This window comes from Podarcis bocagei (genome assembly GCF_964188305.1).
Source record: "Podarcis bocagei genome assembly, chromosome: 13".
Lineage (NCBI taxonomy): Eukaryota > Metazoa > Chordata > Lepidosauria > Squamata > Lacertidae > Podarcis > Podarcis bocagei.
In genome coordinates this window covers 39,775,681-39,792,509 of record NC_138138.1, presented here as the reverse complement: position 1 = coordinate 39,792,509, position 16,829 = coordinate 39,775,681, and the positions used below count along the sequence as shown (strand labels likewise).

Here is a 16,829-nt window from a genome sequence, read left to right as displayed (position 1 = left end):
TTAAGGTGGCAAAAAAATAAGATATTTGGGAATCTGGTTAACCACAAAAAACATAAATTTAATCCAGGATAACTACTTTACAACATGGAAGGAGATTAAGAAAGATCTAGAAACGTGGAATAGAGTGAAGCTCTCGTGGAGGGGAAGAATGGCGGCGATAAAAATGAATTTACTTCCAAGAATGTTATTTTTGTTTCAAAACATACCCGTGATTAGAGGTTCCAAAATATTTATGGATTGGCAAAGAACCCTTTCGAAATTTATATGGCAGGGTAAAAGACCAAGAATTAGCTTTAAAATTCTCACAGACAGGAAAGAGATAGGGGGTTTCTCGGTACCCAGTTTGAAACTATATTATGAGGCTGCTAGCCTCTGCTGGATCAAAGATTGGATTATTTTGGAAAATACCGATTTGTTGGACCTAGAGGGGTTCGACAATAGGTTCGGCTGGCATGCCTATTTATGGCAAAATAAAGAAAAGGTACATAAAGGATTTTCAAATCATATTATAAGAGGGCCCCTATATGAAGTGTGGGAGAGGAACAAAAAACTCTTAGAATGGAAAACACCTTGGTGGTTATCGCCACCAATTATCAATTGTAAAGCATCAATTATTCGGCGATCAGCCTTCTTTATGGTCCAGCTCTCACTTCCATACATCACTAGTGGAAAAACCATAGCTTTTACTATACGGACCTTTGTTGCCAAGGTGATGTCTTTGCTTTTTAAGATGCTGTCTAGGTTTGTCATTGCTTTTCTCCCAATAAGCAGGCGTCTTTTAATTTCGTGGCTGCTGTCACCATCTGCCGTGATCATGGAGCCCAAGAAAGTAAAATCTCTCACTGCCTCCATTTCTTTCCCTTCTATTTGCCAGGAGGTGATGACCAGTGGCCATGATCTTTGTTTTTTTGATGTTGAGCTTCAGACCATATTTTGCGCTCTCTTCTTTCACCCTCATTAAAAGGTTCTTTAATTCCTCCTCACTTTCTGCCAAGGTTGTGTCATCTGCACACCTGAGGTTGTTCGTATTTCTTCTGGCAATCTTAATTCCGGTTTGGGGTTTATCCAGTCCAGCCTTTTGCATGGTGAATTCTGCATATAAGTTAAATAAGCAGGGAGACAATATACAGCTTTGTTGTACTCCTCTCCCAATTTAGAACCAATCAATTATCCCATATCCAGTTACACCTTATGAACTACAATTCCCAGCACTCTTAACAAACCCCAAGGGTCATTGAGTCCAACCCCTGGCAATGCAGGAATCTCAGCTAAAGCATCCATGACAGAGGGCCACCCAACTTCTGCTTAAAAATCTCCAAGGAAGGAGAGTCCACAACCTCTCGAGGGAGACTGTTCCACTGTTGAACAGCTCTTACTGTCAGAAGGTTCTTTCTGGTGTTTAGCTGAAATCTCCTTTCTTGTAACTTGAAGCCATTGGTTCGAGTTCTGCCCTCCAGAGCAGGAGAAAACAAGCTTGCTCCACGTGACAGCCCTTAAGGTACCGGTAGTTCAAGACGGCTATCATATGAGAAGCAACTTTGATATTTCCTTTAGTCTCTGCCTTCTAATCTGTTGGTTCTGTTATGGCTATTAAGTATGGACAGGTGCAGATTGCTGTGCCTGCAACTTGGTGTTTTGTTTTGTTTTTAACGACGCCTCCCCACCAAGAAGTATGCAAAAGCACACAGTTTGACAATTGTGAATTCGCAGTTCCCTGGTTTTGAGCAAATCAGGAGAGATAAAAAGTGAGGGATATTCCTCCCTTCCCGAGCACATCAGAAATATTTAGAAGCACAGCCAAAACAGAAATGAAAGCTTTGAGGAGTGTGCAGGCATGGAAAAGAGAAAAGCAGAAAATGACAATTGGTTCACATACCCCGAGTGGAGTGTTTAGGAGCCTGATGTTCCCCCAAAATATCAGATTATCATCATATCAGGCATGGGCATAGGCGGGGGGGGGGCAGCTGTCCCCCCCAATGAATAAAAATAAATAAAAATACATAGGTAACTGAGATTCTGTCCCCACAACAAGAGACCTGCTTTCCCCCCCCCAACAAAAGGCCTTGCTACACCCATGATATCAGGTAATCCCAAATTTGGGGGGGGGGCATCAGGATTGGTGTTTTTTGAGGACTATGGATGTGGGCTATGCAAATTAAATGGGACAAGCCCAAGACCCTCACAGAACTTAGTTTCTCATCTTTCTAGTGTTAAAGGAAACTTCTGCATTTTTTTTCTGCAGAAGTGAAAGTTTCATTTCTCAGCTTGCAAGTCGAAGAACAGAAACCAATAGTGCTGCAGTCTTGCTTCATCGGTGGAAATAGGCTGGACATAAGACTGGAGGCGAACCAGCTGGGCTACTGGCCCAGGCAGGATGTGTAAGATAGGGCCCTTTGCCCTCCTTCTTAAACAGAGGGTCTTTCTTTCATCTCTAGCTGGAGAAGCCAGGGATTGAACTTGGGACCTTCTACAAGTACTTGTAAAGCAGTTGCCTTACCACTGAGCCATGTCTTTATGTTCCCACCTGAGTGTTGTAAAAAATGGGTTGACTCTGGTGCAGGCACTGTAATACAGGTTGGCATCTGGCTGTCTCAACAGACAATGGAGTGTGCCTCCGAGGGTGAAGTCAATCTGCGGTGTTAGCAGCACTGAAGTGCTGGGTTTCCTGCATCGGCAGGGGGGTTGACTAGAGACCTTTGAGGCCCTTTCCAATTTTATTATCTGTGTGCCGACACATAATAGAGAAGAAAATGACCTGTCCCTGACCCCAAGAAGTTTGCATCCTATGAAGCAGCATGGGGGGAAAGAAGGGAAGGACACTGAGACTAAGGATGTGGAGGAAGCTGTCAGGAAGTTGCTGCAACCTGGCCTGGATTTTAAGCAAGTACATGCCCTCCAACATTTCTCTGATGAAAATAGGGACGTCCCATTCCATAATGATAATTTGACTATTTATACCCCACACATCTTATTGGGTTGCCCCAGCACTCTGGGCAGCTTCCAACATATACTGTATAAAAACATAACAAAACATTAAACATTACAAAACTTCCCTATACTGGATTGCCTTCAGATAGCTTGGGAGTCAGATAACTCCACATCATCCAACATTTCTCCAATAAAAATAGGGACATCCTGAGGAAAAGCAGGACATTTCAGAATCAAATTAGAAACTGGGATGGCTTCTCAAAATTAGGAATGCCCCTGGAAAATAGGGGCACTTGGAGCGTCTGCAGGTGGGCAGGCAGGTGGGGGCTGCTTGAGGACAGAATCGGGTTGGTGGAGCTGTGCCCCATTTGCACTAATGAGCTAGGTTGCACTAGGCATCTTGGGGGAAAGGCCTGGAAACACTGCTTGTCCAATATGGTATTTTTATTGGAATAAAATGTCTGGAATGGGATGTGTGTGTTTTGCGCACACAACACCCACCCACAGCATGAGTCCATGACTCTGCTGTACTGCTACCACAAGAGAAGAGAGAGGAGGAGGAGGCGGCAAGTGGCAGGTGTTTGCAGGTGACTTAACATTCCCACCCCTATTTTTCCTCTTTCCCTTTTGTAACAGGCAGCAAAAAGGGCAACAGAGTGTTGAGGATCACAGCACAAGCCTCAAGGGGAGAGAAAGTGCTGAAGGGGTAAGCAGCTGCACTACTCCAGACATTTTTCGATTTGGCTGATTATCTAGATCATAATATTTTCTTTTTTTAAGAGGGCACATAGGGGGACTTGGCGACCACAAAAACATTTTCACATACTGGTAACAATTGTATCAAGGGGAATGCAGGAGTAGTCAGTTTTAAAATAGACATATAAAAATAAATTAAAAGCATTTTTTTAAATGGACAAATTAGGGGGTCTCAGAAAATGTTTGGCATCTCAGTGAAGCAGTAAGGTGGAAGAAACATTATTAAGTTTTTAAAATTAATAGACAAATGGGGGTGCTTGGTGCACCAGAAAAAATGTTTGGTGTCACAGTATCAAAGCAAGGAAGCAGGCAGCAATATATATTTTTGAAAATGTGGGGAGGGAACTAAAATAAAATATTTAGGTAGGTTGTGGGTTTGCTGCCCTGATCTAGATCCATTTTAATCCATGCTAAAAAAACACCTTGATCACCCTGCTGAATGACCAGCACTGGGAGAAAACATGCAGACAAGTGTGATCCAGTCAGTTTTCTTAAGCCTCTCTGCAGATTTCAGGATCACAACCACAGTAGCTTTCTCTAGCCTGGCTGTTCAGGATGGGAGCTGAAGCAACTTCGCTACAGTCGTTCTCATCCTACCTGCTGAAAGACTGTTTCCCAGAAGCTGGTGCTGGAGGAACCTTCTGCTGAGGCCCACAATGCATGTTTTGTGAGGTTCTGTAAGGCTGTGTCTTCTTCCTCACTTTGTTTCAGCATTGCATGAGTCCACTGAGTGAAGTCATAGAATTGTAGAATTGTTTAATTCCCTTTAATCCCACTGCTTATAACTCTTTCTCTCCCCACTCCCACTTGTGTGTGTGTGTGTGTGTGTGTGTGTGTGTGTGTGTGAAGTTTAAGTGAGGCTTACATGTCATACATCTGGTGAAGTTGGTCCTAGTCCATGAAAGCTTATGCCACAATAAATGTGTTGGTCTTCCAGGTACCACAAGACTCTGCTGTTTTGCAGCAACATATTCTGCTGCCCCACTGGGAAGTGTTGATATTTCAGTACTGAATAATTTGAATAGCTATTTTAATTCCTCCCACCAAATGTTTTCTGTAGCAAACAGCAGGCTAAGGTGCCACTTTTTTCTTTCTTTTTTAACAGAAGCATGTCTTTGTTCCTGTAACAACTGCCCAACAGACAGAATGAAGAAGAAGCCCTGCTGGATCAGACCAAATGGCCATTTAATACAGCCTCCTCACAGCAGCCAACCAGATGCCTATAGAACAAAAGCACAAAAGCCCTCTCCCCATTTCTGCTCCCTGGCAACTGATATTTCGAGAGACCATAAAGAGCCCTGCTTATGGATTGAGCCAAAGGGTCTTTGGGTTGCCATACTTTGAAGAGAAAAAAAGAGGACATATTTGCCAACATCTACTTTTAACTATTTGAGGGACGCGGGTGGTGCTGTGGGTTAAACCACAGAGCCTAGGACTTGCCGATCAGAAGGTTGGCGGTTCGAATCCCTGTGACGGGGTGAGCTCCTGTTGCTTGGTCCTTGCTCCTTGGTCCTTGCTCCTGCCCACCTAGCAGTTCGAAAGCACGTCAAAGTGCAAGTAGATAAGTAGGTACCGCTCTGGCGGGAAGGTAAACGGTGTTTCCATGCACAGAAGCAGCTTAGTCATGCTGGCCACATGACCCGGAAGCTGTATGCCAGCTCCCTTGGCGAATAAAGCGAGATGATTGCCGCAACCCTCAGTCACGACTGGACCTAATGGTCAGGGGTCCCTTTACCCTTTACTTTTAACTATGGATCTCTATGGCGACTCTCATAATGAAAAAGAGGACCTGTCCTGGGAAAAGAGTATATGGCAACGCAGCATCCTGTAATCACAGTGCCCAACCAGATGCCTGTGGGAAGCAGAGCCTGATTGTAGAACATTAGCCACTAATTGCATGCTCCTCCATGGATTTGTCCGACTCACTTTTAAATGTTGGCTTTTTGCAGTTTAGTAGCACTGCAGAGAGCTTGCTGGGGAGACCATGCATTAAAAAGGGACTCAAAAATAACTTAAACAAGGTTTTAATAACAAAAACAAAAACTCCTTATACACTAAATACATCAACAACAAACCAGACCCAACCACCAACCCATCCCCCAGGGTAATGGGAGAGCTAGGCGCTGCTCCTTATATACTACACCCAATTGCCGACACAGATTGATTAACACAACTCAGCAGCACCTGCTATGTTTCACAGCTGTAAGACTGGGTCTCGTTATTTGCCCTGGCCCTGGCCCTTAAAGACCTACACAACTTGTGAAGCAATAATGAACCTTCACATTTTCAAGTGACCATTCAACATTAAAGCCATCCAGTTTGGTGTTCTCCTGTGGGAGTGAATGCCAAAGTTTAACTATGGTATGCTTTGTTCAAGAAGTATAATAGAATCCTAGAGTTGCAAGGGACCGCGAGGGTCATCTCCTGTGATGCAGGAGTCTCTTCCCCAATGCGGGGCTGGAACCCACAACCCTGAGATTAAGAGCCTCAGGCTCTGCTGACTGAGCTAGCCTTTGGTTTGCCCCGAATCTTCCAACATCCAGCTTCACATGGACCTACTGTTATGAGATCGGGAGACAAACTTATCCTGTCCAGGTTCGCAAGATGCATATATTTATATATTTCTACCATGCTCTCCGCACCAAATGCCCTTTCCTCCTAAACTAAGAAGCTCAAAGCACTCAATTTTGTGTGTGTGTGTGGGGGGGGGGACTTTTCAAGCTCTACAGGATCTTGTCTGAGTTGTGGAGACCAGAACTCTACACAATGTTCCAAGCGAAGCTTTTCCCAGCATGGAAAAAGGGGGGGAGGGCTGCCCTTAACATCATCAGCGCAGGCGGCCAAGCGACGAGGAGAAACAGAAAGTCTTGGATTTCCACGACAAAGAGTCCTTTGGCACCAGAAAGACCAGCTGATTAAGTGTGGCGCTATCTGTCATGGAAGAAGACCACAGCTCCTCCGATGCGTGAATCCTCCTCCCAAAGAGGCGTCGAACTGGAATTGGCACACTCGCATCCCCTGTCCCTTTAAAAGAGTTGCATAGAAGGGAGCATTCTGTCAGACGCTGTTTCTCCCAGCACTGCAGCGCTGTGGTGGGAAAAGCCACGTCGAGGGGGGGGGGAAATCTCCGTTCTCTGCAACTCTTAAAGGAACAGGATGACGACGACGACTCAAGACCCCCCCTGCACTGAGCAGGCAACCCTGGTTTGGGCTCTCCCGAGTCTTTCCAACCTTCCCCGGGAGGTTCTAGGCACTGGCGGGTCGGCGCTGGGACCCAGGAGGCGCTTCCGACTAGCGCGCTCGCCTTCTCCGCCGGGTCCATCTGCTGGGTCCGTGCGCCTCCCGGATGCCCGGCTCCGACCAGCCCGGCTCTTTTGTTCTGCAGCGGCCGGGCGGCGAGAGGTTTCCCACCGGACGCTCATCTCCCCACCCACCGCCGGCCCATTGAAACCTTCAGTTGCCGCAGATCACAATGCAAAACAGGTAATAGCCGCTGCCTATGCCTCCTGGTTTGGGTGGGTAGCTCTCTCCCTCGCCCCCCGCTCCCCTTTCCTGCCCAGCCTAGATCACAAATGGGGCGGGCGGGGAAAGCTTTGCAGCTCCGGGCGCTTCTCTGCAGGCTGGGGGCGCAAGGAGGAAGGGAGGGAGCAGGACCCTCGATATGCGAGGTGGGCGAGAGATGGTTTGCATTGCAACGGGTCTGCTCCCTTTAAGCGAGACTTGTTTGCGTTTAAGGGATCGGGGTCGAGCCGGGGATTGTTGTGATGAAGATGATTTTAACGCAAATGGTTCTTGTAACGCATTCCTCCCCCTCTTACCGTTCCCTATCCAAGGGGAATCCAGCTCCCTTAGAAGCCCCTTCTGTTTATTTATTATTATTATTTTTTAAATAATCCCAAATGCCTTCGGGCTGGCTCGTGATGGGAGTGAGGGAAGGGCACTCAGCACATGCCCAGAGGTGCCCTCTTCCCTATACTCGAGGAAAATCAGCCCAAAAACAAAACACAAAAGAGGGGGGCACTCAGGATCGTTCTAGAATCTGTCGCTAGATTCTGGAAGATTCATTGGCCCAAGGCTGCCAAAGTCTCAGTTCAGATTAAGCAACGAAGCTGGTTCTTATGTTATGGCTGTGACAGGGACTTGGTCACAGGAATTTAGCTGAAAGGTTGTGCATGACTCCCTTTTATCCAGTGTTAACAATCTGTAGGATTGGTGGATTGTGGAAATGAAATGAATTGGATGTTGCTGATGGGGGAATCTCTTTTCCTAATTCAAATTGACAGCAACATGGTGAATTTATACTCTCCCTATTCATCTTTTCTTTTCCCCCTTAACATTTCCAGTAGTGGATGCTGTTGGACTTTAGCATTTGTTTGTTTGTTTAGAAAAGTGCAAAAGAGCTGGATTTGGCAACTTGATGCATAGCATGATAGCTTTAAAATGAATCAACCAGGGTTGTTTTTTAAAAGTATTTCTCAAAAGTTAAATTTTGAAAGTAGGGTTAGAAATTGGTCAGAATTCAAACGCAATCCACTGAAACATTGCCAAGCTTCAGATCTGTGCAAAATGTAATTGCCGTTCTAGTCGGTTCTATTTTGTATTTCAACATATTTCTGTAGAACTGGACGAGCAGCATCTGGAGAAAGTATTTGCAGAGAGGCTGGGAGACTGCTCTTTATCAGCAGATACCAGTTAAAAATGTATTAATATTCTGCTTAGGCTGTTTTCTAGGGCTGTTTGGAAATGGGTTCCAGAGCAGAACAGACTCAGCTCTGAGTCTTGCATTATAGCTGTGCCAAGAGATACCTGCTAGGTTTGTCTCCTGGTAATACAGATCTACATCTAAGTAATGGCAAGAGGTAATTCCCAGCAGATAAGCAAGTGAGTTTCTGCAGCTGACATCTGCTGTATCTTGGGGATAGATGGCAACCCCCAAGGAGCCCTGGGAATTACATAGTTTGTGCAAACTATGTTTAGGGTACATATTCTAATGTCCTAAGCGTTCCTCCTTAACGTCTGTAAACAAGTCTGCTCTACTTGCAAAAGTGTGATGCACATTGCAATAAGGGATATAAGGCAAGGGTCACACATAGAATTTCAATCTCCTTCTTTCTATCCTTGCCTCAGAGTCAAAGCCCCCACCTCCTATGCATGATCAAACTTGGTTTCTTCTCAGTTATCTGGAATAGCTACCCAATCTGCATCCTTGGAATGGCTAATTCAGTTTAGAATTCCCACTTCACTCATGAGTGCATATTGAAAGCTGGAGGAAAACTGCACGCTTGATCTGCCCTGGGTTCTGGGTATGGCAGGATGGTTAAAATTAGATTATTGGTGTTAACAGATCTTAAGTATGAGTAGTGCAGACCCTCTTGCTGATGCAGTGCATGTTCAAGTTAGGGTACACTCGCATGCAAATGTCATTAATGTACAGTGAATAACTATACACACAGTTATTCACAGATGTAAAATGCATGTCTTTGTGTATATGTTTTTGCTCACAGATACCTTGTAGACATATGCATGTTTGCATTCCCATCCACAAGAGAAGATATTATCTGCAAGACTGTCTTAAGACCAATTTAGACTGTGCACATGTGCAGACACTGTACACCATTATATCCATGCTCGAGTGCGTAGTCACACCCACAATTCAGTGTATATTTTAAAAGAACTGCACATACGGTTAGAGATTCAGGTAAGTGTGCACAGAGTGCACATATACAGTTAGGGTTTCTTTTAAATGTTTTAGATTTCAGCCCACTTTGGAGGAGGCATTAACTGGTGAGGAGGCTGGGGAATTGGAATCTCATTCATAGTTTATGTAACTTGAGGGTTAACCCTGCTGAGTTCAAAAGGAATCACTTCCGTAAATGTTGCACTCTTGATCTCTAAGGTGCCCCAGTGCTTTTTGCCTCTGTAATTTAAGGCGCCTAGGGTACTAGCCAACGAAGCCATACTCTGAGTAGACCCACAGAAATCAGTGGGCCTACGCTGAGGGTGGCTCAGGTGGCTATCGCCCCATGTCTTTTGGAATGAATACTTGGATGTATTCTTGGGGTCTGAAATGCAAAGATGGTAGTGGCGCTTATACTTTTGCAGAAGACCAAATGCATTGCTGGGGTGGCGGGGTCTTCCTGATGGGCTTCTCTGTGGTTCTCACTGTTCTCCCGTCTCCGCAGCGATGTCCCTGTAGCTGAACGCGCTCTTGTTCCTGGTGCCCAATGGAGCCATCTCACAGGTGGCATGTCGACAGGGGTGATGGGCATCCAGCGGAGCTGCAGGCAAAGGCTCGGGTGCTGGTGCCAGGCGGGAGTAGTTGGCCAAGAGCGGAAAACCATGGCAGCGTCGGGCTTGAAAACCAGGTGATAGAAACCTGCCCCCCAGTTCCTTGGGCTCACTATATGCAGACCCCACTCAGCAATGACAGCCCCCAGAACCACACGGCCTTAGAGGACAGGCCCTCTCATCCCGAGATCTACAGCATTGCCCTGTGGGGGCCCAAACTGCATTCGGCGCTGACCAGGCACAGAGGGGGGCGGTCCAGTGCACAGGCCTCCCCTCCGGTCTCCAAGCATCTGGATCCGCCAGGAGAGGGAGACGCCGCAGACGAAGGGTCCATGGTGTTGATTGATGCTGAAGGGGTCCCCCACACTGTGTCACGCCAAGAGGTCGAGCAGGCTGGGCAGATGCAATCCTCTGAGCCCGAGCTGTTGGCATCAGCCCCGCCGCCCCGGCAGCTGTACTTCTGCCCCATTTGCCTACGGACGTTCCTGTACCAGTCGGACCTGGAGCGCCACAGCATCACCCATTCGGAGAGCAAGCCCTACGTGTGCCGCGAGTGCGGCAAGGCTTTCAAGCGCTCCTCGCACCTTCAGAGGCACAAGCACATCCACACCGGCGAACGGCCCTTCAGTTGCCCGGTCTGCCGCAAGGGCTTCCGGGAATCTGGGGAGCTCCTGCGCCACCAGCGAGTCCACACCGGGGAGAAGCCGTACCAGTGCCAGATCTGCCGGTTGCGCTTCACGGAGCGCAACACCCTCCGCCGACACGCCAAGCGCAAGCACGCCCGTGAGACCTACTACCAGCGCTCCGTCGAGGAGGGAGGCGGCAGCTGGACGACGGCAGGAGACTGGGAATCGGAAGTGGTGGCGGGAAGCAGTGACTGGGGGCCGGAGGAACTTGGGAGTGGCTGGACCAATGAATCGGTGGAGGACTGGGTCGGGGATGGGAGCCACTGGGGAGAAGCTGCAGAAGGCGGGGCAGGAAGCACTCCAGTAGCTATGTCACAGATACCAGAGACAGAACACAGCAAGGACAAAGACAAGCCTGGGATCCAGCCCTCATAAATATGCAAAAACTAGGTTGGGCGGGGGGGCACCAGGGACTGGGACATGAACTCTGCCCTGCAACTGTCTAAAAGGACTTAAACATCTGTAACTGCATTGAGACTTTTCCTGCCCCCTCAAGTGAGGGCATGAGACTGAGGATAGGACCGTTTCCTAGAGCTGCTCTAGAATATTATGGCCTTTGAAGTATCAATCGGTGGGCATCACCAAAGACTGGAGAATGCTACTGGTGGACAGGGAAACATAACTGTCCCCTCCTTCCAACAATTATATCATGACATCCAGAGCTGTTGAGGGATTGGAGAAACAGTGTTATGTGTTAAACTCTGTAGCAGAGTATAGCAAATGAAACTGGGGAATTTGCTGTTTCTTGTGGTTTCCCAGAGGAATGGGCACTGGGTGATGTGTGCTCCTCTCCCGGTTTGTACCAAACAAAATGCCGATACACGTTGGTCCTCTGTAAGATTATTTGCCCCATTCTGAGTTGCTTTCTTGGCTCCTCCATGCAGTGGGGCATTTTCAAGTTTGCAAACTTTTCAATGAATTAACATATGCAAAAGAGCAGTTGTCTCCCTTTTCCTCCTTCCCCTTTCTTCCCCTGCCCCCACCTTTCCAAAAAGTGTGGCCTAAGGTTTGGAGATCTCTCCCTCAGCCCATAATGTGCGTGCTTGAGTCTAGAGTTTGAGGGAATTGAAATATCTGGGTACATGTGGAGTTCTATGTCTTTGTGTATATGTGTGTGTGCACTTCTCAATAGGTGTGAGGCAAAATCCTAATGTGTAGGCAGAGATCCAATTTGAATATGTGTCTGGAAGTGAAGGACTGAAAGGAAGGACAAGGGGACGGACAACAAGCCCCAATCCCTCCCTTCTGCACACTGCAGCTTTCTCTCCTGTTTCCCTCTCAACATCCAGAGATGATGTGCGCTTAATACCTCAGTCCTAAACACATACACTTACAAGTAAATTGCATTCAAATCAGCCAGAATTACTTTTAAATAAATGTGTTTAGGGCTGAGGTGTTAGGCCATCATCTGGTCTAGAGTGCCACATGAAGCAAGATCCTGACAAAGAATGAGCAGGGCAGATGTGCCGGTGCCACCACTGCACCACAAAGGATAACTCGTGCTTTCTCTGGATCAAGTCTTGAAACATCAATGTTTTGTGAAAAGTGCTGAAAATGCTGTGAGGAATCTCAAGCCCCTTCACAGAACTTACATTTCCCACTACTGTACTTGTAGACTATTCAATCCATAAACTTTTGGGCTTCTCATCTACAATTCCCCCCCTAGCAAATTAAAAGAAGTGGGAGGCAGCAAGTTTACATAAACTCACAGTGTTCTCTTTGGGAAAGAACATGGCTGCTTTCAGTGGAGGCCCCCATTAGGGCAAATAGGGCAATGCCCCACCAACCTTAGTCTGCTTCCAGCCAGCTGCCAGCCGCCTGCCTTCTTTCATACAAGCAGCCTGGGGTGGCTGTGCCTGTAGCAGCTTCCTCCTCCTTAGTCTCTGTGTTGCCCCTTGTAGAACTCACCAGGGGAAAGGAATAGGGACTAAACTAGAATTATTTGGCTCTGTATCTCGTTGGCTCTGGCTCCATCTACTTTTGGGCTCTCTGCTTTCTGCTGTACCAGTTCCAGTGTGTGACAGTCACCACTGGCTGTTTTAAATGGTCCCAAACAGAGCTAGCCCTACCATTAGGCAGAGTGGAGTAGCAGATTATGGGGAGATGGAGTGGCATCGAAGTGTTGGAGGTCACATCTGTGTGTGGCATACAACCTGCTCTGCACCTTCTAAACTAGTCTGCTGACCTCAAGCATGGTGGAGGCTGATGTCCCGTTAGTTGCCAGTCCTCTTAGTTTCTGCGCATTGAATGAGAGGAGGCGCCATCTTGTCCTTCACCTCTGGTAGCAAATTGCCTTGTGTTGGACAGTGTCCCAATCAGGATATATTTGGAGGGAAGCAAAGGGGGAATTTGAGCTTTGGCAATGTCTGTCTTACATTTTGAAGGCAACTTCCCATACCAAACACAAGGCATCTCTTACAGGGCAGAACACATGGGAGGAAGTGTGTGAGAGAGCATGCTGCAGATGGAGAGAAATCAGCATGGTGATTCTCCATTATTTCTGTTTAAAAAGTGTAGGCTTTTGATACAGGAAATGGTTAGAATCCCAAAAGGGGCAATGTCTGCAGAACTGAGACCACACTGTAATATTACCGTGACCCCAAGTTTTATAATTATTTTACATATATTTGGCATGTGATGTACATGAGGGTTGGATGTTTTCTCCTGTCTTTATGCTGTTGCACTTGATCTGAACTGAGATTTGCCCAGGTGCGTGATTGCACAAGCATTCAATGACCTGCTTACAAGGTCACATCCTTGTACTCTGTGTTACATCAGTATGAAAATAGCTAACATTCCCTTCCTTCCTTCCTCACAACCATAACTGCGGGTTGAGTCTCCCATTTCATTTATGGCTGCTTCCTTGCAATTCCTTTCCTAAACAAAGTTCTTATTACACAAGTAACAAGCAGTGTAGAAGCAGCTTGAGAAATTGTTGGCTGCTCAGTCACAACTTATGAATGCACAGTGGCTCCCCATATGGATCTGCCACTATCAAGTGGTTTTCTTCATGGCACTGCAAAACACTCCTACCAGTGGTTTACAACAGCTCAGAGAGAAAACAAGAGTGGAGGTCCAGTCTGCAAAGTGAGCCACTGCTCACTGTTAATGACATAGAGCAATTCCCTTACTGATTCAGTTTCAAGTGGTGTGTCTGACAAGGTGTCTGTCCAAGCTGATGCTATATGAGAACTTTATGAACATCCTTGTGGCAGTTGGAGAAAGCAGGGTTGGTTGTAGTCACTCCATGCTACTGAAAATGATGTGGACCCCCACCTTTCTAAACTGCAGATGATAAGAGGTGACATGGGTTGAACAATCTGCATAAGGAGATATGAGAGCACTCAAAAATTCATTTTTGTAGATACCACTGCTTGCACCTCCAGAATTTCTCTTGAAGCCTAATTTCCTGTATCAAAAGCCTAACAGGGAGCAGAGAAGACTTCATTACAAGTGTGCCATGTGTATGTGTGTGTCAGAGAGAGGGAGGACAGAAGCTGGGATAACTCAGTCAGTAGATAATCTCAGGGTCATGGGTTTGAGCTCCGTGTTGGGCAAAAGATTCTTGCATTGCAGGGGGTTGGACTAGATGGCCCTTGTGGTCCCTTCCAACTCTACAATTCTATGAAATGAGTGGACAAGAGGGTGCATGTATGTGTGTGAGTGCCTGTTTTCAGCAGAATGGCAAATTAAAACTAGCAATGTGGCGCGCGCACACACACACAGTCTCCCATCCCTACTCTATTAGTCACGCCTTTTTAAGCTTTAAAAAGGGAAGCCAATATTTAAAATCTTGCTCATGCTAGCTGTACTGTTATCAAGGTCATTTCTATTCTCCATAGACAACACTACAAGAGGCAGGGGAAGAATGTGTAAACACCCGCTCTGAAAATAATAATCATCTCGTCCTCCCTTCCACTGATGTTGCTGGCACTGGAAGGCCACTCAAAATTGCAGCTGGTGGATAAGCAAGCAAACTTTGTTTTCCATTTTGCCCTCTGAAACATGTGAGAGAACCTACCCACTTAAAGCCCTTTCCCCCGGCTAATTTCCTCCCCCTAGTGCCACCAGAGATGAAGACAGTGTGTTCCAGGTCTGAAACCTGACTAGCATTGTAAAATATGGCGCCCTGTTTCGTGGAGGCCTTGCTGCCCATCCAACAAGATTGCCTATCTTCCCATCAAAGGCTCTCCCTCTCTCTCTCTCTCTCCCTCCGCAAACTGCATGTGAGCTGGAGGACTGGAGCCAAGCTTTTGCCTTGAACTACCTCCAGGGCTGTCTTGTATGCCCAGGCCTCCAAGTTATCTTTGTTGCCATGGAGACCACCTTGAGCGCACAGTTGGGTTGTTACAAGCAGAATCTTTGTTAAGAAGGGCCTCAAGGCCTTGGCTGTCATGAAGGCTGCAGAAGGATTAAATGGAAACACACTATCGCATCACTGTTTTCCTTTTTAGCCACGGGGATATGAAGCTCTTAAAAAAGAGAAACAAAATTATGGAAGCTGGGGTTTGGGATTCTCTCAGTGTAATACGCCATGCCAGTATTGTTTATGCCAGCTGGGTTTTTCCTCCCCTATGGGAGGTAGCCCAAGACATCTGTTAAACCACTGTCCAGTCCACGCCACATGGTGGCTGCTGGTTTGGATTATTTGGGGGGGGGGTTGTTTTGGGAAGCTAATGCCACATTTAAAGACAGACAAATGGCCCTGTCGTGTTCCCTGTGATGATGGAACTGACACCACGAGGACCTTTATCCACACAATATTGTCACTCAAAATGGCAGGCTGGCGGGGCTGCTTGGGAGGAGATTTGCTCAAAAACACCCAGACCGACTATCTGTTATTTAATGGCACTGTGTTTGAGGAGAAGTGATATGGAAGTTCTGCCTGTGGTTGTTTGGCTCACTGATTCACACATGCAGAGTTGATGCTCCAGTCCTCAGATGATAAATAGGCATGTGTCAACCACACCTTAAAGAGACAAGAGTCTTAAGAGCTGGAGGTGAGGTTATCTGTACCTTTAGTACTCTCTTTCCCCCCCCCGCTTCCTCCAGCCACACGCACAACAAAATCCAAAGAGAACCATTCAAATTAGAGCTATTTAAAACCTAAAGGTTCTGGTCTGTCCCTTTAATATACATTTATTGTATTTATAATTGTATTTTTATTTAAGAAATTATGTAATCTGCCTTGAGGGCCCAGTTTGGGGACTGAACGGTGGGATAAAAAAACAACAACCCTTAAATAAACAGACTAAATAAAATTCCCCTCAGGTTTCCTGTGTTTCTGGATATGGAAGACTGAGTGTTGGTAATACACATATTTAATCTAAAAATAGCGGGGTCAGGGCTCCTTGCTAGATGCCATGCCTGCAGATGGTTTACAAGCAGTTGGAATTTCACTGGGCCAAAATTACATAACAGTAGGCTATATAACTATAATTTTTCTTCAGTGTTTTATCTCCCTGCTACTTTTTAGATAGTTATCTTTCAGAGAAGGGATGCTTCCCCTCACAAACATCAACACATTTTTTAAAAAGTACCTCCTTACAGTTTCTACATGCTCAAAGTGCTATCAGTAGTGCCAGTATTTTTGAGCAGAAAATTGGGCATCTCTCCTAACCTGAGATAATGGTCACAATTCAGGGAACAGTTCTGAGGATACAGTGACAGTGATTACCCAGCTTGAGGCTAACTGATAAGGTGGGCTATATCTATATCATACATAAATGTGAAGTGTAAGTTCCTGGAACTTACCAAACCTTTGTGGAGTCTCCAATGGAAATCTATTTAACAACTTTAAGGGCCAAAACTTCAAAATGTTTAGCATTGTGAGCCCTTCCATTCTAGCACACAGTGGCACCTCTTAAGGTGAGGAGAGTAAAGTAGACTGAAATTTGCTGTTCTGTGTGATTAAGTCTGCTTTTCTGAGGATGGGGAAATGGTCTTCTCCTCCTTGGTCCTGCTCTGTGCACATTTGCAGCCCACACTTGGCAGTACTCATCAAACTGAAGTGGAGTTGATGTTGCAGAATGAAAAGTCTGTTGGGTGAAGAATTTGACTCTCCAATTCACTTGCTTGAATGCTGATTGGTCATTGAGGGCATTAGATTTTTTTTTAAAAAAAGAAGTAACTGAAGATTACATTCTTGATATACCTGTATTAAGCAGGCAG

The 16,829-nt window shown here is 46.3% G+C and overlaps 1 protein-coding gene and 1 long non-coding RNA gene across 8 annotated transcripts in view; both read left to right on the top strand.

Annotated features, from left to right (window-relative positions):
- The window catches only part of LOC308572430, a 33,430-nt gene extending 28,143 nt beyond the window's left edge, over window positions 1-5,287 (top strand). For all 5 annotated transcript variants that reach the window (XR_014001754.1, XR_014001755.1, XR_014001756.1 and 2 more), the window contains 2 exons: window positions 3,565-3,634; window positions 4,790-5,287. This is a non-coding gene — a long non-coding RNA (uncharacterized lncRNA). The remainder of the gene's footprint in view (window positions 1-3,564; window positions 3,635-4,789) is intronic.
- A 141-nt stretch (window positions 5,288-5,428) lies between these two features.
- Window positions 5,429-15,919, top strand: LOC308572412 (uncharacterized protein). 3 transcript variants are annotated; one of them, XM_081168428.1, is made up of 2 exons: window positions 5,429-7,167; window positions 9,867-15,919. In XM_081168428.1, exon 2 carries the CDS (start codon window positions 9,909-9,911, stop codon window positions 11,031-11,033), a length of 1,125 nt encoding a protein of 374 aa, XP_081024554.1. In that variant the 5' UTR covers window positions 5,429-7,167; window positions 9,867-9,908; the 3' UTR covers window positions 11,034-15,919. The 3 variants fall into 3 exon arrangements, with proteins under 3 accessions (XP_081024554.1, XP_081024555.1, XP_081024556.1); XM_081168429.1 differs by lacking the exon at window positions 5,429-7,167 and adding an exon at window positions 7,243-7,352; XM_081168430.1 differs by lacking the exon at window positions 5,429-7,167 and adding an exon at window positions 7,375-9,382.
- Window positions 15,920-16,829: the final 910 nt, after the last annotated feature.

Excerpts from the sequence above, each read along its gene's own strand:
- LOC308572412 (XM_081168428.1), top strand. The coding sequence starts at position 9,909 with ATGGAGCCATCTCACAGGTGGCATGTCGACAGGGGTGATGGGCATCCA.